At 40.3% G+C, this 21,962-nt stretch overlaps 1 protein-coding gene across 4 annotated transcripts in view; it reads left to right on the top strand.

Annotated features, from left to right (window-relative positions):
- Positions 1-15,877, top strand: part of LOC123757294 (leukocyte elastase inhibitor) — a 91,370-nt gene extending 75,493 nt beyond the window's left edge. For all 4 annotated transcript variants that reach the window (XM_069323880.1, XM_069323878.1, XM_069323879.1 and 1 more), the window contains exon 6: positions 15,180-15,877. In XM_069323880.1, coding sequence (XP_069179981.1) covers positions 15,180-15,470 — 291 coding nt within the window. In that variant the 3' untranslated portion in view covers positions 15,471-15,877. The remainder of the gene's footprint in view (positions 1-15,179) is intronic.
- The last annotated feature ends 6,085 nt before the right edge of the window (positions 15,878-21,962 follow it).

The following is a 21,962-nucleotide window of genomic DNA, read 5'->3' as shown; positions in this document are numbered from 1 at the left end:
AGAGGAACTATGGCCCTCTTTGTCCTCCTACAGTCAGATTGCAGAAGATTGGGTACTCTTGACCCGGGGCAGACCACAGTACCAGGGTACCAATATGATGATCTGTCAGAATGAGAAACAACTTCCAAACTGGAAGTTGTTCACGACTTCGTGTACCTGGGCTCCACAATCTCTGACTCCCTCTCTCTTGATACGGAGCTAAACAAACGCATCGGTAAGGCATCTACTACCATGTCCAAACTGACAAAGAGAGTGTGGGCCAACAATAGGCTGACTGAGTATACTAAGATTCAGGTTTACAGAGCCTGTGTCCTGAGCACTCTCCTTTATGGCAGTGAGTCTTGGACACTCCGTGCCCGTCAGGAAAGACGGCTGAATGCCTACCACATGCGCTGCCTTAGACACATCTTGGACATCACCTGGCAGGACAAGGTGACAAACAACAACGTCTTGGGGAGAGCAAGAATCACCAGCATGTACACAATGCTGAAACAGAGACGAATGCGCTGGCTCGGGCACGTTGTGCGAATGGGCGACGGCAGGATCCCCAAGGATCTCCTGTATGGAGAGCTGAGGCAGGGAAAGCGTCCAGTAGGCAAGCCCCAGCTACGGTACAAAGACGTATGCAAAAGGGACCTGAAAGCCATGGACGTCGATCTTGCTATATGGGAGACACTGGCTGCAGACCGTTCAGCCTGGAGGCAGTCTGTTCAACGAGGTCTCTCCAAGTTCGAGGAGTCACTTGCCAAGGAATCGGAGGCAAAGAGACAGAGAAGGAAAGCCGGTAACCAGGAAGACAGACCAGAATCGGACTTCGTTTGTGCTCGGTGTGGGATGGACTGCCACTCTCGGATTGGCCTCATCAGTCACACCAGACGCTGCACCAGGATTGACAACTAGGGCGCAACTCCATAGTCTCCCGAGACTGAAGGATGCCTACTACAGAATGAGAAATATTCAAGGGACATAGATGGTAAATACGAGTAATAACACAGAGGGAGAGATGACCAATTAAGAGTATGACTGCGGCCTACAGTCACCACGTAATCCAAAGTTGTCTCACCTTCACTATATGTTACTCTCGTAATGCACAATACACCGCACCTTATAAAAAATGAAATTGAATATGAAAAATAGTAAAGCTACGTTAACAAAGTTAAATACGCTTACCATAAATTACCACTTGGCACCAGTACCTGAGTGAAGCTCCCGGACAGGCCCCCATATAACTTGTGACGGTAACACGTTGGTGTTCGGCTCTTTAAGGCTAGGGGTATGGCCTCGTCACATAGTTATAAAAAAAAAGAAAAAACTGGAACTTCGTCTGTGGTAAGGTAAGGAGAAGACACACAAAACACAAGTAAATTTTAACAATGAAATTTTAATTATGTTTAATAAATCAAAACATGAATAAAATGCACAAACAAATTCTTATAATAAAATCAATCAATCAAAATAATAAGAATATTTAAATGACACAATGAAAAGTTACATTAAGGCAAAATAACAAGAAGTGCATCACAAAATTAAATGGGAGGTGCTGGAATATTGGCTTTAAGCTATCACCTCTCTCAGTACACGCTAACGTCTAGCTGGGAGGAGTGATAACTACGAAAGCACTGAACATTCTGAGGTCTGAGGTCGTGGCGACCCCAGACATCAAGTAGTATGGGGGGGCGAGTGCAGGTGCAGCCAGACCGGCGACCAATCAGCGGGGCCGGTAGCGATCAACAAGTAGTTTGGCGGTTTGAGTCCGAACAGGTGTGTGGCTGCAACGTTTTGCGCTCTGGCAAACCTTGCTGGTGTTGTTGTCGGACATTTCTTCCATAGTAGTTTTATATAATTTCTACGACGTAATTGTGGAGGGAAGAGCAGGCTCAATCTCTTGAAGGAGATTATCGTCACAATATATATATATATATATATATATATATATATATATATATATATATATATATATATATATATATATATATATATGTCGTACCTAGTAGCCAGAACGCACTTCTCGGCCTACTATGCAAGGCCCGATTTGCCTAATAAGCCAAGTTTTCCTGAATTAATATATTTTCTCTAATTTTTTTCTTATGAAATGATAATAAGCTACCCATTTCATTATGTATGAGGTCAATTTTTTTTATTGGAGTTAAAATTAACGTAGATATATGACGGAACCTAACCAACCCTACCTAACCTAACCTAACTTATCTTTATAGGTTAGGTTTTGTTAGGTAGCCGAAAAAGCTATATTAGGTTAGGTAAGGTAGGTTAGGTAGTCGAAAAACAATTAATTCATGAAAACTTGGCTTATTAGGCAAATCGGGCTTTGCATAGTAGGCTGAGAAGTGCGTTCTGGCTACTAGGTACGACATATATATATATATATATATATATATATATATATATATATATATATATATATATATATATATATTATATATATATATATATATGTTGTACCTAGTAGCCAGAACGCACTTCTCGGCCTACTATGCAAGGCCCTATTTGCCTAATAAGCCAAGTTTTCCTGAATTAATATATTTTCTCTAAATTTTTTCTTATGAAATGATAAAGCTACCCATTTCATTATGTATGAGGTCAATTTTTTTTTATTGGAGTTAAAATTAACGTAGATATATGACCGAACCTAACCAACCCTACCTAACCTAACCTAACCTATCTTTACAGGTTAGGTTAGGTTAGGTAGCTGAAAAAGTTAGGTTAGGTTAGGTTAGGTAGGTTAGGTAGTCGAAAAACAATTAATTCATGAAAACTTGGCTTATTAGGCAAATCGGGCCTTGCATAGTAGGCAGAGAAGTGCGTTCTGGCTACTAGGTACAACATATATATATATATATATATATATATATATATATATATATATATATATATATATATATATATATATATATATATATATATATATATATATATATATATATGTCGTACCTAGTAGCCAGAACTCACTTCTCAGCCTACTATTCAAGGCCCGATTTGCCTAATAAGCCAAGTTTTCCTGAATTAATATATTTACTATAATTTTTTTCTTATGAAATGATAAAGCAACCCTTTTCTCTATGTATGAGGTCAATTTTTTTTTATTGGAGTTAAAATTAACGTAGATATATGACCGAACCTAACCAACCCTACCTAACCTAACCTAACCTATATATATAGGTAAGGTTAGGTTAGGTAGCCAAAAAAAGCTAGGTTAGGTTAGGTTAGGTAGGTTAGGTAGACGAAAAAACATTAATTCATGAAAACTTGGCTTATTAGGCAAATCGGGCCTTGAATAGTAGGCTGAGAAGTGCGTTCTGGCTATTAGGTACGACATATATATATATATATATATATATATATATATATATATATATATATATATATATATATATATATATATATATATATATGTCGTACCTAGTAGCCAGAATGCACTTCTCAGCCTACTATGCAAGGCCCGATTTGCCTAATAAGCCAAGTTTTCATGAACTAATGCTCTTTTGACTACCTAACCTAACATTTTCGGCTACCTAACCTATAAAGATAGGTTAGGTTAGGTTAGGTAGGGTTGGTTAGGTTCGGTCATATATCTACGTTAATTTTAACTCCAATAAAAAAAAAATTGACCTCATACATAATGAAATGGATAGCTTTATCATTTCATAAGAAAAAAATTAGAGAAAATATATTAATTCAGGAAAACTTGGCTTATTAGGCAAATCGGGCCTTGCATAGTAGGCTGAGAAGTGCATTCTGGCTACTAGGTTCGACATATATATATATATATATATATATATATATATATATATATATATATATATATATATATATATATATATATATATATATATATATATATATATATATATATATATATATATATATGTCGTACCTAATAGCCAGAACGCACTTCTCAGCCTACTATTCAAGGCCCGATTTGCCTAATAAGCCAAGTTTTCATGAATTAATGTTTTTTCGTCTACCTAACCTACCTAACCTAACTTAACCTAGCTTTTTTTGGCTACCTAACCTAACCTTACCTATTAGTATAGGTTAGGTTAGGTTAGGTAGGGTTGGTTAGGTTCGGTCATATATCTACGTTAATTTTAACTCCAATAAAAAAAAATTGACCTCATACATAGAGAAAAGGGTTGCTTTATCATTTCATAAGAAAAAAATTATAGTAAATATATTAATTCAGGAAAACTTGGCTTATTAGGCAAATCGGGCCTTGAATAGTAGGCTGAGAAGTGAGTTCTGGCTACTAGGTACGACATATATATATATATATATATATATATATATATATATATATATATATATATATATATATATATATATATATATATATATATATATATATATATATATATATATATATATATGTCGTACCTAGTAGCCAGAACGCCCTTCTCAGCCTACTATGCAAGGCCCGATTTGCCTAATAAGCCAAGTTTTCCTGAATTAATATATTTTCTCTAATTTTTTTCTTACGAAATGATAAAGCTACCCATTTCATTATGTATGAAGTCAATTTTTTTTATTGGAGTTAAAATTAACGTAGATATATGACCGAACCTAACCAACCCTACCTAACCTAACCTAACCTATATTTATAGGTAAGGTTAGGTTAGGTAGCCAAAAAAAGCTAGGTTAGGTTAGGTTAGGTAGGTTAGGTAGACGAAAAAACATTAATTCATGAAAACTTGGCTTATTAAGCAAATCGGGCCTTGAATAGTAGGCTGAGAAGTGCGTTCTGGCTATTAGGTACAACATATATATATATATATATATATATATATATATATATATATATATATATATATATATATATATATATATATATATATATATATATATATATATATATATATATATTGTGACGGGAAAGTGTTGGAGTATAGATGTTCGGCAGTCCTCCAATAGCAGGTGTCAATGCCTGGTCACACTTACAAAAAAAAGATAGACTGCTTGCCTGTTGTCTGTGGTAAGTGAGAGGGAGGAACACGTAAAACACAAAGTATGAACAATGAAACTTTAATATATATACTTTAAACATAAATGAAAATAAAGACAAATCTCTGGTAAATGAATAGTGCAATTAAATAACAAAGATAAAGGCAAAAACAATGCGAGACAAAATAGTAAATGGTGAAATGGTGCTGAGAATATTGGCTATGGCTGAGACCTCCCTTAGTATACAAAAGCCAGAGAGCTTAGTATGCCAGAGAGAGATGTCAACTCTTAGAGCACAAAGAATATTCTGAAGTTGATGGCTGGTCCAGGCTCAGACATCGACTCAGGTAGATGGCGCTGAGGTGCAGTGTGCAGGTGTGCGGTCGGCGAGTCACCAATCAGGAGCAAGCAAGCTGGGATGGGTAGTTGGCTGGTTGACGACGAGCCGGCGTGGAGGGTGTGTGGAATTGGGGGTTTAGGGTACGTTTTGCCTCCTGGTCAAAACGTTTTGTGCTACTGGTGACGCATCTTGAATGTAGCATCTTATACTTGTAAACTGGACGTAACTTTAGGTAGGGAAGAGCAGGCTCAATCTCTCTTGAAAGAGATTATCGTCACAACTCTCCCCTGAAGCCTGCGGTTCCGGGTGAAGTTACGTCTTCAGGTGGTAGAGTGGTAGGTGTAGCTGCCTCTACCTCATAGACTCTGGAGAGGGCGTCTGCTATGATGTTGTCAGAACCCTTGATGTAGAAGATCTCCAGGTTGAAATTCTGCAGATATATAGCCCATCGTAGAAGCCGTTGATTGTTGAATTGGGCTTGCTGCAGGAAGTATAGGGGATTGTGGTCCAAGTAGATGGTGGTAGACCGAGTACCTTGCAGGTACGGTTCGAAGTGCTGCAAGTTCAGGACGATGGAGAGGAGCTCCTTTTCGATCGTGCTGTAGTTCCTCTGGTGTGGTTTTAACTTGTATCTGTAGTAGCTAACAGGTAGAATCTCCTCGCCTCGTTGTTGCATCAGGACACTCCCGATGCCGGTACCAGTGGCGTCGACATGGAGGATGAAAGGCTTCGTGATATATGGCGAGGCGAGAATAGGATTAGAACAGAGCAGGAATTTAAGTTGTTCAAAAGCAATGGTTTGCTGAATGGTCCAATGATATCGTTGCTTGGGGCTAGTTAAAGTGATCAATGGTGTCGCCACCGTACTAAAGTTCTTCACAAACCTACGGTAGTAGGAGGCAAGACCAAGGAAGCGCAGGAGCTGCTTCCTGGTGGTAGGCTGTGGGTAATGCTGGATGGCTTGGGTATGTATGATTAACGGAGCTAGGCTGCCACTCCCTATTTCATGACCAAGATAACGCACTTTACCTTTGACAAAGGTGGACTTGCCCAAGTTGATGGTGAGGCCGACTGACAGGAGCTTGGCAAACAGTCGTTGTAGCTGGAGCAGATGTTCGCTCCAGGTGTTGGGTGCCACAACGATATCATCCAAGTAGGCGTAGGTGTTATCTAAGCCCTGGATGACGCGGTTGACAGCTCGCTGAAAGGTGGCCGGGGCATTACATAGTGTAAATGGAAGGATTTCGTATCTTTAAAGGCCAAAAGGAGTGGTAAAGGCAGATATTTCCTTACCTCGCTCCGTCAAACATACTTGGTAATATCCTTTTAGTAAGTTCAGCTTCGATAGGTATCGCGCATTACCAATGGCGTCAAGGATGTCATCTATTCTAGGTAAGGGGTACGCATCCTTGACAGTCACAAGATTCAGTTTCCGATAGTTGGTACATAACCTCACCTTACCATGCGGTTTCGGCACCAAGATGCAGGGTGAGGCCCAAGGGGACTCACATGGGGTGGCCAGCCCATGATCCAGGAGGTACTGTACCTCAGCACGCATAACTTCCTTTTTACTCTGGCTGATTCGGTAGAAAAGTTGACGAATCGGCCGGGTGTCGGGGAGTAGTTGGATGTCGTGCTGAACCACATTACACTCCTGTGGATCATCGCTGAACAACTTCTGGTGTTCCTTGAAGATTCTGATGAGAGGTGCACTATTACTGTCCTGCAAATAGGTATGAAGATTAGTAAGGATTTCCGAGTTGGAAAGCACCGACTCAGTGTTAGCGCTTTCGGGAGAAGCAGGGAAGGTTTCACTGTGGCGGTATGGACCTTTAAATGTGGAGACTGATACCAGCACAGTGGAGGGAGTACTTTGATACTGCTTCAGGAGGTTGACGTGGCACAACCGGGTCTTCCGCCGCCTATCTGGAGTCTCAAGAACGTAGTTGTGGTTGTTTCTGCACTCCTTAATGCGGTAGGGTCCTGAAAACTTGTTTTGCAATGGAGAACCTGGGATAGGAAAATATGCCAACACGAAGTCTCCTGGTTTAAATTTCCTTAATTTGCTGCGTGGGTCAAAATGAGTCTTCATCCTCTCCTGGGCTTTCAATAGATTGTCATTAGCAAATTTACGTACTCTCTCTAGAATGTGTTTTAAGTTTTGAAGAAACTGGGGCACATTCTGAGGGTCACTGAAGGTGGCGTTACGTAGAGAGTCTTTGAAAGCTTTGAGAGGAGTACGGCACTTACGTCCGTAGAGCATCTCATAAGGAAATACTGCTAGAGACTCATTGGGGAGACTTCTGAAAATGCACATAATGAGATCTAGTTGTTTATCCGAGTCCTTCAAGGTGTCATTGCAGAATTTCTTTAGGAGTGCCTTAATAGTCTGATGACTACGTTCAAAAGAACCCTGTGAAGCAGGATGATAGGGGCTGGACAGTACCTGTGTGATGTTGAACTCCTCCAGTGTCTTCTTGAAGAGATCACTGGTGAAGTTGGTTCCAAAGTCACTTTGAACCTCTTTTGGAAATCCATCCTGGGTGAAGATCTTCAATAGGTGTTTCACCACAGTAGCAGCCGTAATGTTCTTTACTGGAACTGCTATGCGGAATCTGGTGGTAGGACACATGATAGTTAATTAATATATAGGCGTTGCCAGAACTGGTCCGGGGTAAAGGACCAACACAGTCTATGATGAGTCTGTGGAAAGGTTCCGCAGGCACCTGGATGGGTTTTAGTGGAGCCTGGGAGCCTAATTGAGATGTTAGGTTTACCTGCCATCTGACATGTATGACACTGTTGCACGTACTTTTTAACGTCTTTTACCATACCTGGCCAGTAGTAGTCTTGTCTGATTCCGTGGGAGGTTTTGTTAAAACTATAGTGAGAAAGAGCTCCGTGGGCCAGGTGTAGAATATCGGGCCGTAGGCTGGTGGGAATCACTAGTTGTTCGACATTGGCCCAATCGTCATCCTCCTTCAGCTTGCTGGGTCTGTATCTGCGTAGAGCAACACTTTCTCTAGGAAGAACCCAGGGATACTGTCAGGTTGAGTCTCAGCCTGGAAGAATAATGGTGTTAATGATTGATCTTCCCTCTGTAACTTACGGAACTCCAAATTGGTAAGATTTGGAGGTAGATTCTGAGGGTCTTGAGGGACAGCGGTAGCAGTAGAGTCAGCTGGTTGTGGGCGTGCAGCTTGTGCACGGGTGGTCACCAAAACCGGAGGAGAAACTTTATCACTTTCTTGGACCTCTGCTGGAACATATTCAAAGATGGGATTATCCATTACAGAGGTACACACCTGGGGTTTGTCCATGATGATCAGGTTGGACGGTTGCAGATCTTCTGCCAAGAAGTTGTATCTCCAGGTGGCGTTGTTTTGCTTCAAGCTGTACTCGCTCACGCTCTGTAAATAAGGCCATCTCACGTTCTTTTATTTGGAGAGCTTCTTTTGCCAGGGCAGCCTCTCTTTCTTGCTCTTCTTTCCTTATTGCAGCTTCTTCTTTCCTGATGGCAGCCTCTCGTTCTCTCGTGTGGATAGCTTCTTGCTGTTGCTCCCTTTCGAGCTTTGCGAGTTCGAGTTTGAGTTTCATAGTTGCCAAATCATGTTTATCTGCAATAGAATGAGTTTCAGAGTCAATTGTCCCTTCATCTAAGAGATAATCCATAATTAAGTTATGCAATTCATTTTTGTTGGCTCCATGGGGAACATCTAGTTGATACTCGAGTGCAAGAGTTTGTAATTCAATCCTCTTGGCACGTCATAAGGTCCCTATTTCACCTGCTGGATCGTTATGAAAAGCTTGGAGACGAAACATGGTGAAAGATAGCAAATAAATGTACAACGAATATAGTTGTGATATGGTAAATGTCAGAAACAGGATAACGTGGCAACTGGTAACTATCCTGTGGAATTTTAATCTTTAACAATTAACGTTATTTTTTAGGATGGTAAATGATTAGTCAATCAAAATCGCAGGAAATCTTGTACCCGGTACTCAATGTAAGAGAATAAGGGCAAGAAAATCCTACTAAATAAGTGAAACTGAGTTTCTAAAACAAATGAAACATTTAATTGTTCCAAAAGTGAATTAGGTAGTCCAAGAATGTAGGCATACCTTGCCGAGTCTCTATAGGACATAAGCAAGAGTTTCCCACTAAATGAATATGATACTTACAGAATTAGCGAACTTTGTGCTCTGTAAAAAGAAAGCTAATTCCCTACCTAAGGAAATATCATCATCTCTGACCGACGTGTAGGGGTGCGAGTGTCAACTGGTGACGAGAACTGCTGCTGAGGTCCCAACTCAGCAACGTAGTCCATGCTAGAGGAACTATGGCCCTCTTATCCTCCTTCGGTCGGATTGCAGAACATAGGGTCCTTTGACCCGAAGAGAAACCAAAGTACCAGGGTACCACAATGATGATCTGCCGATAATATGAGAAATATCCTAGGGACAAAAGGTGGTAAACACAAGTAATAACACAGAGGGAGAGATGACCAATTAAGAGAATGACTGAGGCCTCCAGTCACCACGTAATTCAAAGTTATCCCACACTCACCATATGCTACTCTCAGAATGCACAATACACACAGCACCATATAAATATGAAAATTAATGATAATATTGAAAAACAACTTTAACAAAGCTAAGTACGCTTACCACAAAATTGATGTTCTAGTACTAGTACCTGAGTGAAGCTCCCAGACAGGCCCCCATTAAATGTGACGGGAAAGTGTTCGGCAGTCCTCCAATGGCAGGTGCCAATGCCTGGTCACACTTACAAAAAAAAGATAGACTGCTTGCCTGTTGTCTGTGGTAAGTGAGAGGGAGGAACACGTAAAACACAAAGTATGAACAATGAAACTTTAATATATACTTTAAACATAAATGAAAATAAAGACAAATCTCGGGGAAATGAATAGTGCAATTAAATAACAAAGATAAATGCAAAAACAATGTGAGACAAAATAGTAAATGGTGAAATGGTGCTGAGAATATTGGCTATGGCTGAGACCTCCCTTAGTATACAAAAGCCAGAGAGCTTAGTATGCCAGAGAGAGATGTCAACTCTTAGAGCACTAAGAATATTCTGAAGTTGATGGCTGGTCCAGGCTCAGACATGGACTCAGGTAGATGGTGCTGAGGTGCAGTGTGCAGGTGTGAGGTCGGCGAGTCACCAATCAGGAGCAGGCAAGCTGGGATGGGTAGTTGGCTGGTTGATGACGAGCCAGCGTGGAGGGTTGTGTGGAGTTGGGGGTTTAGGGTACGTTTTGCCTCCTGGTCAAAACGTTTTGTGCTACTGGTGACGCATCTTGAATGTAGCATCTTATACTTGTAAACTGGACATAACTTTAGGTAGGGAAGAGCAGGCTCAATCTCTCTTGAAAGAGATTATCGTCACAAAATATATATATATATATATATATATATATATATATATATATATATATATATATATATATATATATATATATATATATATATATATATATATATATATATATATATATATATATATATATATATCCTAAAAGAGGTTTTTGCCGAGTATGCAACAAAAACACCGCCATAAACTCCAACGGTGGTGTTATCCGCTTTCACACCTTCAACGAGGAAAGATGCAGTGGTTCCCACCAGCTTCCGAAGGGAAGCAATGGCCAGCTGCCATTAACAGTTAGGGAAGAGACTCCCATTAACCTAATCTCATCTGAGAACCTCACCCAGGCGATCATAGCGACGTCTGCTAGAACATTACCACACATCCCAAAAGCAGCCCGCCCAAATGCAGCAGCCAAACTTTGTAATCTTCTGAAAAGGGTCAATGATTCACCGGAAAACATTCAAGCGTGGCATAATGTCCTTCTGTTTGGCAATGTATGCCTCACCGTCCCTCCAAGGAGGGACAAATCACTTGCGTCCTCGGTCCTGAGGGCGATAAATGAATACCCAAGGGGGGACAACCTAGTTCGCCTGCCTCTCCGAGCAAAACACACCCACCGCAGAAATGGTAACAACAACATACCGGAAACGTACAAAATCAGAGCACAAATCACCAAGAAAATTGAAGAGGGAAATACCGCAAGTGCTATTAGAGTCCTCACCAGTGACGAGAAAATTGCTCCTCGAAACTCAGCCACAGCACGGGCCCTGCAAAGCAAGCACCCACCCAGAGCCCCTCAAGGCGACAACATCGTTCCGCCATCAGCCGACACCATTTCAGACCCATTAACCGTTGCTGAATCTGAGGTCTACAAAGCAGCCCTTTCTTTTCCACCTGGGTCAGCAGGCGGCTTTACAGGGTTAAAACCTCAACATATCAAGCAAATGTTAAATCCTGCGGTTGGTGATGCTGCACAAGATCTTCTTATGGAACTCACAAGGTTCGTCAACATGTGTCTGGCTGGTGAGATACCTGAGGTCATCAGGCCTCTCTTTTTTGGTGCCTCCCTCTGTGCTCTCAAAAAGGACGAAGGAATCAGGCCAATCGCTGTTGGCAACACTCTCCGACGCCTGATTGCCAAGGCTGCTACGAGGGTTGTCAGCCAGCAAGCGGCTGAATTACTGAAACCAATCCAGCTAGGATTTGGAATCCCCCAAGGCTGTGAAGCGGCTGCCCATGCAGCACGAGCATACATCACAAACATTTCTGATGAAAAGGCCCTGCTCAAACTGGACTTTAAGAATGCCTTCAACATGGTAAGAAGAGATGCAGTACTTTGTGCCGTACATCGCCATTTCCGGCCCCTCTACCCGTTCATACTATCGTGCTACAGTGGCGAGTCAAAACTGCTCTTTGGTGAACATGAAATCAGATCATGTGAAGGTGTTCAGCAAGGTGATCCTCTTGCTCCCCTTCTTTTCTGCTTAGTCTTAAAAGAAATCACCGAAAGCTTGTCCAGCGAGTTCAACATCTGGTTTTTGGATGATGGCACTATAGCTGGCACCGTAGACCACCTCTTGTCAGGTATCAGGAAAATAAGGGAGCAAGAAGTAAGCCTGGGTCTCGTCCTGAACCCTTCCAAGTGTGAAGTAGTCTCCTCCAACCCAGACATCGTAGCTAGAATAAGGTCTGCCTTGCCTGGAGCCCATGTCATTAGGGCCGAGAACAGCACCCTCCTTGGAGCTCCCCTCGGGTCTAACGCCATTGAGGAGATCCTCGACAAGAAAATCGCAGACCTTAGGAGGATGGAAGACAGAATAGGTGACATCGATGCCCACGATGCTTTTTATCTCCTCACCAAATGCCTATCCCTTCCAAGGCTAACCTATTTTCTGAGGTGCGCCCCATCTTACAACAACCCAAAGCTTGACGAGTATGACCTCCTACTGAAGACCATGCTGGAAAAAGTTGTTAACCTCTCCCTCGACGAATGCCAGTGGAAACAAGCCACTCTTCCTGTCAGGCTCGGTGGCTTGGGTGTCCGCACCGCCACCCAAATTGCTGTCCCAGCCTTCCTGTCTTCCTCCTCAGCATCAGATGACCTGGTTAAGGAAATTCTACCTGACACCCTGAGTGATGTAGCGGGGATACAGGACCCCCACTACACGGAATGCGACACGAAATGGGGTGCCATGACAGACCCAGCACTCAGACCAGCCATGCCGAAAGCCAAGAAACAATCCAGTTGGGACATCCCCATTGTAGACAAAGAAGCCACAGCTTTGCTGGAGGCAGCAACAACCCCCAGTGATCGTGCACGCCTCACAGCTGTGCAGGCTCCCCATGCAGGGGACTTCCTTCTGGCAGTCCCTATGTCTGTGACAGGCACACGTCTTGATCCGCAGGAGCTCCGTATTGCAGTCGCTCTCTGCCTTGCTGCCCCTATCCACACTGTTCACAGGTGTATTTGCGGCGAGGCAGATGCTGACGAATATGGATTGCATGGCCTGCACTGTGGAAAATCGGGTGGTTGGCACACTAGACACGACGAAGTCAACGACATCATTAAAAGAAGCCTTGCCTCTGCTCAGTGTCCAGCGGAGAGAGAGCCCCGCAACCTACTGAACCGTGACTCTGTTAGCTTTGCCGGCCGACCAGACGGAATCACACTGCGTCCGTGGAAGGGTGGCAGGCAGTTAGCATGGGACTATACTTGCGTATCCACCCTGGCAACGACATACATCACCCTCTCTGCCGGCACGGCAGGAGCCGCAGCGACACACAGAGAAAAACAAAAGTCAGTCAAGTACAGGCAATTAGATCAAAGGTACAATTTCGTTCCAATAGGGTCTGAGACCCTAGGCCCATGGGGTGAGAGTGCAAGAAGGTTTCTTAAGGATCTTGGTTCCAAGCTCATTGACACCACAAGAGACCCTAGAGCAGCAAGTTTTCTCTTTCAGCGCCTCAGTGTCGCGATCCAGAGGGGAAATGCCCGCTGCATCCTCGGTTCCTGCCCGGCGTCGGAGGAGTTCGAGGAAATCTACAGCCTCTAGGAAGCGAACTTTTTCTTGTGTCCTCTTAATGTTCATTTATTGTATAAAATCAGATATGTAACTGTATAACCTTGCATAATAAAGTGTACATCATAATAAAAAAAAAAAAAAAGGGGGTGGTAGGAGAAGTGAACACTCTTTCGTATTCAGAGTTAAATGTCAAGTTTTTCCCTGAGTGCTCTGTGTTCCCTTCTCTGAGGCTGTGGGTCCCTATAATTGCACCAGTGGTGGTACCCCCCTATATATATATATATATATATATATATATATATATATATATATATATATATATATATATATATATATATATATATATATATATATATATATTATTTTTTTTTTTTTAAATATAGGAAGGGAGTACCACCTCTAGCTGGAAGAAGGGGGACCCATAGCCTCGGAGGAAACCACGCATAACGCATTAGAGGGAATGTTTAGATCCCCTCCAATACAGTTTCTGTGTGCTTTTCTCCTACCACCCCCTTCCTTGAATATTTTTTGTGCTTTATTATGCATTTGATGGTTACAAGATATATATATATATATATATATATATATATATATATATATATATATATATATATATATATATATATATATATATATATATATATATATATATATATATATTTGGGCTGCTGCCTAAATATTTATATATTTAGGCCGCATCCGTTCATTTAAGCATATTTGGTTAAATATGATGGCAGTGCTAGAGTTGCTGATTTTCTAAGTTTTCTATTCTCCTAACTATTCTCTTTCTCTCGGAATTAAGAAATGCAATCACGTTACTGAAATTCATGGTTAAGAAACTGATCATTATTGAATGTATATTTTATATGCCGATTCATTTTCAGGAAAGAAATGCAAGGTGAAAATTAATCCTAAATACACATGTGAAAGAGGTGAAGTTGTATGGGTGGTTAAGGTGTCGCAATCACACATAGGTGTTCAAATAGGGACACAATGGGGAAGGATATCAATGAAACACTGGAGAGTAGATGCCAATCAAACGCAGTAGAAATGCAGATATCCTATGTTGTGGTGAGGTCTGGCTTTTACCATAGATAAAGTATGAAAGTTGTTACTCTGTAAATTTAGGGTGGGTCTTTTTTTACGAATATAGCTCCAGTATTTACAGTCTTCTCTGGTCAGTGGTGCATGCCACCACTGTTGTATTTTCTACAGTCCTGGCATTCCTGTTGTATAAATACAACAGTCCTGGCATCTCCCATTTATAACTCCAATAATGCTAATTCTCTGCTTTGTCTGAAATAACTATTTATTTATTTTACTACTCTTTTTTTTTCAACCAGTAATTTAACTCTGAGTAGGTTGGTGTAGAAAATCTTGGAAATATCACATCGCTTGACCAAAACGTTTTAGAGTCAAAAGAAAAGGTTATGTTTTAATGATGTTAATAACCCTATCATTGTCCTTACAGGCTATTGAGCGTCTGGGAAGTACTGACCTGTTCACTGATGGTGCTGATCTCACGGTGTATGATCCTTCAAAGATAGTAAAGGTGGGCAAAACGATCCATAAGGCGGTGGTGGAGGTGAACGAGGAGGGCGCCGAGGCCGCCGCCGCCACAGCTCTCATCGGAGCTTTCATCACATTCGCCCGTCCTCCTCCCGTCCCCCGAGAGTTCACCTGTGACCGACCCTTCATCTTCCTCATCCGTGACAACCATACAAACAACATTCTCTTCATAGGCGTCTACAGAAAGCCATAAAATACGTTCAACCTTTTTGAAGAAAATCAATTGTTGCAAATTTCAAAAAAATTATACAAAGAAAAAAAATCCCTCCTGCTTTTAAAGAAAAATTACAACACTCCGATTGCTTCCCAAAAAAAGTATTGTAAATCACTGTAGGAAAAGAAGCGCACATTAAACACTCAACACATAAACTAGCAGCAGATGTGGCGTACGTCAGTGTAAGAGGAATATGGTGCTGATGTGAACACAGAGTTGAGAACAGTGTTCTTCAGTTACTGTGTTTCGCTCGCTTCTTGGTTAATACATTCATTACAAAATCAATTGATTTTATTTATTTATTTCTTTGTATTCAATATTTGACGAAATTTCGTGATATTTATGACACCAAAACCAGAAGTTAGGAATTAAAGCTACACAATTAATGTGAATTTGGTTTGGCCTGATGAACAATCATAGTGCCTTAACTTGTAAACAATGTTAATACAGGGAGATATATATATACCAAGAGGTATACCACGCTTCTAACTGTATTTACACTCAAAATATACTATAATGGTGGACAATGTTCAGGACAAAGGTATATATGCTGGCTGGTTAGTAAACACTTCTAGTTGTCTCAGTAACCGTCCAGAGGTTGATGAGCGTAACAACAAACAAGGCTTCAGTTAGAAACATTTATTGAAGACTGAATAATTAAGTGTAAAACTTAATTAGTGGTGTTTCTCATTTTATTAATAGTCATCGGTGGTGTCCAATATAGGTATAAATGACCAGTTGTTGTGAACACAAGTGCTTAGCTTCATCATGACATCGATAATGTGAACAAATTATTTCCCATATATTTGGTAAAACAAAGTGAAACGGAGAGATAGAGAGAGCGAGAGACAGACAGACAGACAGAGATGTAGAGAGAGAGAGAGCGAGAGACAGACAGACAGACAGAGATGTAGAGAGAGAGAGAGCGAGAGAGATGATTGGGAGAGTCTTCCCCTCCATCCCCCACCCCACTGTCGCCTCATCCTCCTAACAATTCCTGTCTCCACCGTCCCCTTGATTTCTCCACCATTTCCCACTCCCCTGTCCCCTCGTCCTCTCTACCATTCCCCTCTCACCCATCCCCTCGTCCTCCCCCACCATCCCCCACTCCAATGTCCCCTTGTCCTCCCCGCCATTCTCCATTCCCCTGTCCCCTCGTCCACACCATTCTAAACTCCTCCATCACCTCATCCTCCCCATCATGACACCCTCCCCGGTCTCTTTGTCCTCCACATCATCTCCAATTACCGTCTCCTCGTCCACCCCACTGTTCCCCACTCCCTCATCCGATGCATTCCCAAATGATCTGATGTTTCCATCTGAAAACGGGGAACCTCAAATTATCTAAGGTTCCCATCTGAGAATTGGGAATATCAAATGATCTGATGTTCCCATCTCTGAAATATAAGAAAAACAGCTAAAAAAAACGAAATGAAATCAATGAAAAAATAAAAATAATAAACTATACTCACGATATGATATGTATGGTAAATAACACAGCTCAATTCCAAAGCAATGTCACACAAAATAATAAAATTAAATGAAAAAAAAATCAAAATCTATGAAAATTCAATTTATCAATGCAATAGGCAACTTTGAAATTGAATCGTAACAGTTTTAGTATAGCGGGTGTTGCTATTACGTCCAATAGATGGCAATGTTTAAAAAAAGACATGGTTTTTACCTGTCACAGGTGTGACATCTATATAGTAGGTATAAAAAAACACACGTGCATTCGAAAAGAACATTGTGTCAAATCAATCGGTGAAGAACTTTCGGAGATTATAGCATGTGTTGCTCTTATGTCCCACAGATGGCCATGTTTTTCTAAAAAAAAAAAAATGTTTTTTTTCCTGTCAGAGGCGAGGCATATATATGGTAGGTATATAAAAACGCACACCTATTCGAATGTAACGTTGTGTCAAAATTTAAAAGCAATCGGTAAAGAGGTTTTGAAGAGTTCCCTCACATGAAAAACACAGTTTTATAAAAAAAATAATGTTTTTCCCTGTCACAGACGTGACATCTATATAGTATATATACAAAACCCACTCGGATATGAATGGAACGTTGTGTGAAAATTTTAAAGCAATTGGTGAAAAACTGTAGGAGATTAGCGATTTTTACAAACGAACATTTACATTTATATATATATATATATATATATATATATATATATATATATATATATATATATATATAACTGATTAGAACTTGCGTTTCCCTGATTTTATATCTACATTTGAGTGAGGTGGGAAGGGTGATGTGGCATTACATTTGAGTAAGGTGGGAAGGATGATGTGGCATTAGAGGATATTAATAGGGTATTAAAAGTATCAACACAAGACAGAACACGAAACAATGGATATTGAATAGAAGTGTTTGTAGAAAGCCTATTGGTCCATATTTCTTGATGCTTCTATATTGGAGCGGAGTCTTGAGGTGGGTAGAATATAGTTGTGCAATAATTGGCTGTTGATTGCTGGTGTTGACTTCTTGATGTGTAGTGCCTCGCAAACGTCTAGCCGCCTGCTATCGCTGTATCTATCGATGATTTCTGTGTTGTTTACTAGGATTTCTCTGGCGATGGTTTGGTTATGGGAAGAGATTATATGTTCCTTAATGGAGCCCTGTTGTTTATGCATCGTTAAACGCCTAGAAAGAGATGTTGTTGTCTTGCCTATATACTGGGTTTTTTGGAGCTTACAGTCCCCAAGTGGGCATTTGAAGGCATAGACGACGTTAGTCTCTTTTAAAGCGTTCTGTTTCGTGTCTGGAGACACGAAATATATATATATATATATATATATATATATATATATATATATATATATATATATATATATATATATATATATATATATATATATATATATTTAAGTTAATATTTTTAATTTGGTTTATAACTAACGTAGACATATGACCGAACCTAACCAGCCCTACCTAACCTAACCTAACCTAACCTATCTTAACCTAACCTAAACTAACATAACTAAGGTAATAATTTATGTTAATAATATAATGTAATAATAATAATTCAAATAAACCAATTGGAAATGTTTTTGTGGAAAATTACGAAAATCCCTTGGGCTATTAGGAAAATCGGGCCTTGCTTAGTAGACCGAAAAGTGCGTTCTGGATACTAGGAACGACATATGTATACACACACACACACACATATATATATATATATATATATATATATATATATATATATATATTATATATATATATATATATATATGAACAATATACCTCGTCCAGTTCCTCGGGGGTCGGGTGCGTACCCAAGATACAGCACGCATTTCCCCTCTGAACAGCGACACTGAGGCGCTGGAACATAAAACTGGCCGCTCTTGGGTCTCTAGACTTCCCAATGAGTTCCTCGCCCAGCTCCTTCAGGAACTTAACTGCACATTTACACCAGGCGCCCAGAGTCTCAGAGCCTATTGGCACCAACCTGTAACAACGTTCTAGGTCCCCGTACTTGTTAGTTTTCTGGGTCTCTCTGAAGGTGGCTGCCCCGCCTCCCTCAGCTGCGCTGTAAGGTAGATAGGTATCAGCCAATGTGGATGCACACGTGTAGTCCCACACGACCTGTTTACCTTCCCTCCACGGCTGCAGGATGACTCCATCTGGGCGCTTTTGGCTGTTGTCAGGCCTGCACAACTAAGGTTCCCTTTGTGCTGGGCACCCAGCTGAAGCCAAACTTCTCTTGATGATGTCATTGACTGCTTCATGTCTGGCAATCATTCCCTGTGTCTTACGACAGATGAGACCATGGCTGCCGTATTGGTCTGCCCGTGCATGGCCGCAAATACACCGGTGCTCGGTGGAGATAGGGGCGGCAAGGCGCAGAGCAACACCAATACTTAGGGTCCGATGGTCCAGGCGGGTGCCCAAGGCGGAATTAGGGACTGCCAACAGGAAGTCCCCGGCATGGGGAGCTTGCACAGCTAGAAGACGCGCTTTGTCCTTCCTGGAAGCTGCCTCCAGCAATGATGTGGCGATGTTCTCCACTATGGGGCTATCCCATTTGGACTGTTTGCAGTCATTTGGAAAAGTAGGTCGAGGATATATATATATATATATATATATATATATATATATATATATATATATATATATATATATATATATATATATTGTCGTACCTAGTAGCCAGAACGCACTTCTCGGCCTACTATGCAAGGCCCGATTTGCCTAATAAGCCAATTTTTCCTGAATTATTATATTTTCTTTAATTTTTTCTTATGAAATGATAAAGCTACCCATTTCATTATGTATAAGGTCAATTTTTTTTATTAGAGTTAAAAATAACGTAGATATATGACCGAACCTAACCAACCCTACCTAACCTATCTCTATAAGTTAGGTTTGGTTAGGTAGCCGAAAACGTTAGGTTAGGTTAGGTTAGGTAGGTTAGGGAGTCGAAAAACAATTAATTCATGAAAAGTTGGCTTATTAGGCAAATTGGGCCTTGCATAGTAGGCTGAGAAGTGCGTTCTGGCTACTAGGTACGACATATATATATATATATATATATATATATATATATATATATATTATTATTAAATATGACCGAAAAAGTAAGATTAATAATTCTAACACGAATTTTCTCAATCTTTCGTACATTACGCTTCACTGTTGGAGGTAAATCAAAAATCAATTCTCCAAAATTCATTTTTTAATTTATTTTTAAATTAAATTTTTTAATTGATTTTTTATTTACCTCCAACAGTGAAGCGTAATGTACGAAAGATTGAGAAAATTCGTGTTAGAATTATTAATCTTACTTTTTCGGTCATATTTAATAATATATGTCTACAGGAAAGACTGCTACCAAAATATACTAATATATATATATATATATATGTATATATATATACCAACCCAGTCTTACAGGAAGGGTTGCTTGCTCCCACTGAGAGTCGTCCAATGGCAGGTTCAGGGGCCGGATTCAGGAAGGTACTTACGAAGGTTTTTCCTCTTAGCTAAGAGCGTTTTCTGTCTTAGCGCCTTCGTGGCGGCTACGTCCGTATTCAATTAACTACCCTAAGTGGAAAAATCTTCGTAAGTTCATTCCGGGATTTAAGTGTGGTTTCGACCACTCGTAGCTTTACGTAAACTGGATATAAGTCATTTTTTCTCTACTACATAACACTGGGATCGATTTATGATATTGGAACATGACCAAAATATTATAGCTGGTGAATCTAGGGGAGAGGAGTCCTTCGTGTTAGTTATATATGCATTCTCTGCTTGAAACTTGAAGTAAATATGTGTTTGATGATAGTAGAATTAGTTTTATAATAGCAAGATATTATACCGGTAGTTATTAAGTAAATAAACACTGGTGAACATGAAATATGAGAGAAGGTGATGAGCCCTGCCTGATGGGATCATTTACTATCACCAAATGCCCCTGTTCACCTAGTAGTAAGGGCGTACCTTAGCTATACATACCTATTTCTAATTTATTTAGTTTGGTTTTATTTTGAAATTAAATCTGGGTGAGACATAAAATAAAATTATGCTGCACAAATGATGTTAGGTAAGGAAAAGGGTAAAAATGTCAAAAACTTTATTCATTGAATACTTAAAGCTATAATTATGACTATATAGACTACTAAAAAAGAGAGAGGGAAGTAGGGGACCAAAACCTCTTCCTGTTATACAATTTGGGTGTGGAACAAGTAATTATCAAAAGAAGGCACCATGCCGGGAAGGCTATGTAGCAGTAAGGCAGTGAGGTGAGGCAGCTACTTATTTGAGAAATGCTTATTTTATTTACCTTATAAGCTGAGGCAACTTATTTTATTTGAGGAATACTCAGCTGATTCCTCTACATTTAGCATGGAACAAATTTGTGTCCAAGACCTCTTCCTGTTACTCAATTTGGCTGTGTGTAACCAAACTAGAAGTGCTCTACAAATCAAGGGACCCAGAATGTGGAATGACCTCCCGAATCATGTCAAAGGCTGTACCTCTCTCAACCAGTTTAAGAGTTAAACCAAGTACTGCCTAATTAACTCCATGTAACCTAACTTACCTCCTAAATGTCAACCCATGTCTTGCTATTTTTTAAACAACGCTGTTCACCAACATGTGCAATTGCTGATTTATGCTATGTTAACCCCCTTTTTGTATTTTTTATTCCTTCTTTCAACACAATTTATACCTAATCTCGATTGCTATTAAGTTTTAGTCTGTGTTTTTTTCCCCCCACACCTTGCCCGAAATGCTATGAGTATTAGTGGCTTTAGGTATTGTATGTACTAGCTCTGCCTATAAATCCAACATTATGTTTGTAAATCAACTGTATGTACTTTTCCTGAATAAAATGTATTTATTATTTATTTTTTAATCAGTAAGTATTAAAAGAAGGCACCAAGCTGGGAAGGCTATGTAGCACCATTGTGTGTAACAATAAACCAAATTTTTTTTAACAAATAATGCACCTGTATGAGA

Source organism: Procambarus clarkii, chromosome 13 (genome assembly GCF_040958095.1).
Source record: "Procambarus clarkii isolate CNS0578487 chromosome 13, FALCON_Pclarkii_2.0, whole genome shotgun sequence".
Taxonomy (NCBI): domain Eukaryota; kingdom Metazoa; phylum Arthropoda; class Malacostraca; order Decapoda; family Cambaridae; genus Procambarus; species Procambarus clarkii.
Note: the sequence above shows the minus strand (reverse complement) of the source record. Positions and strands in the feature narration are given on the sequence as shown.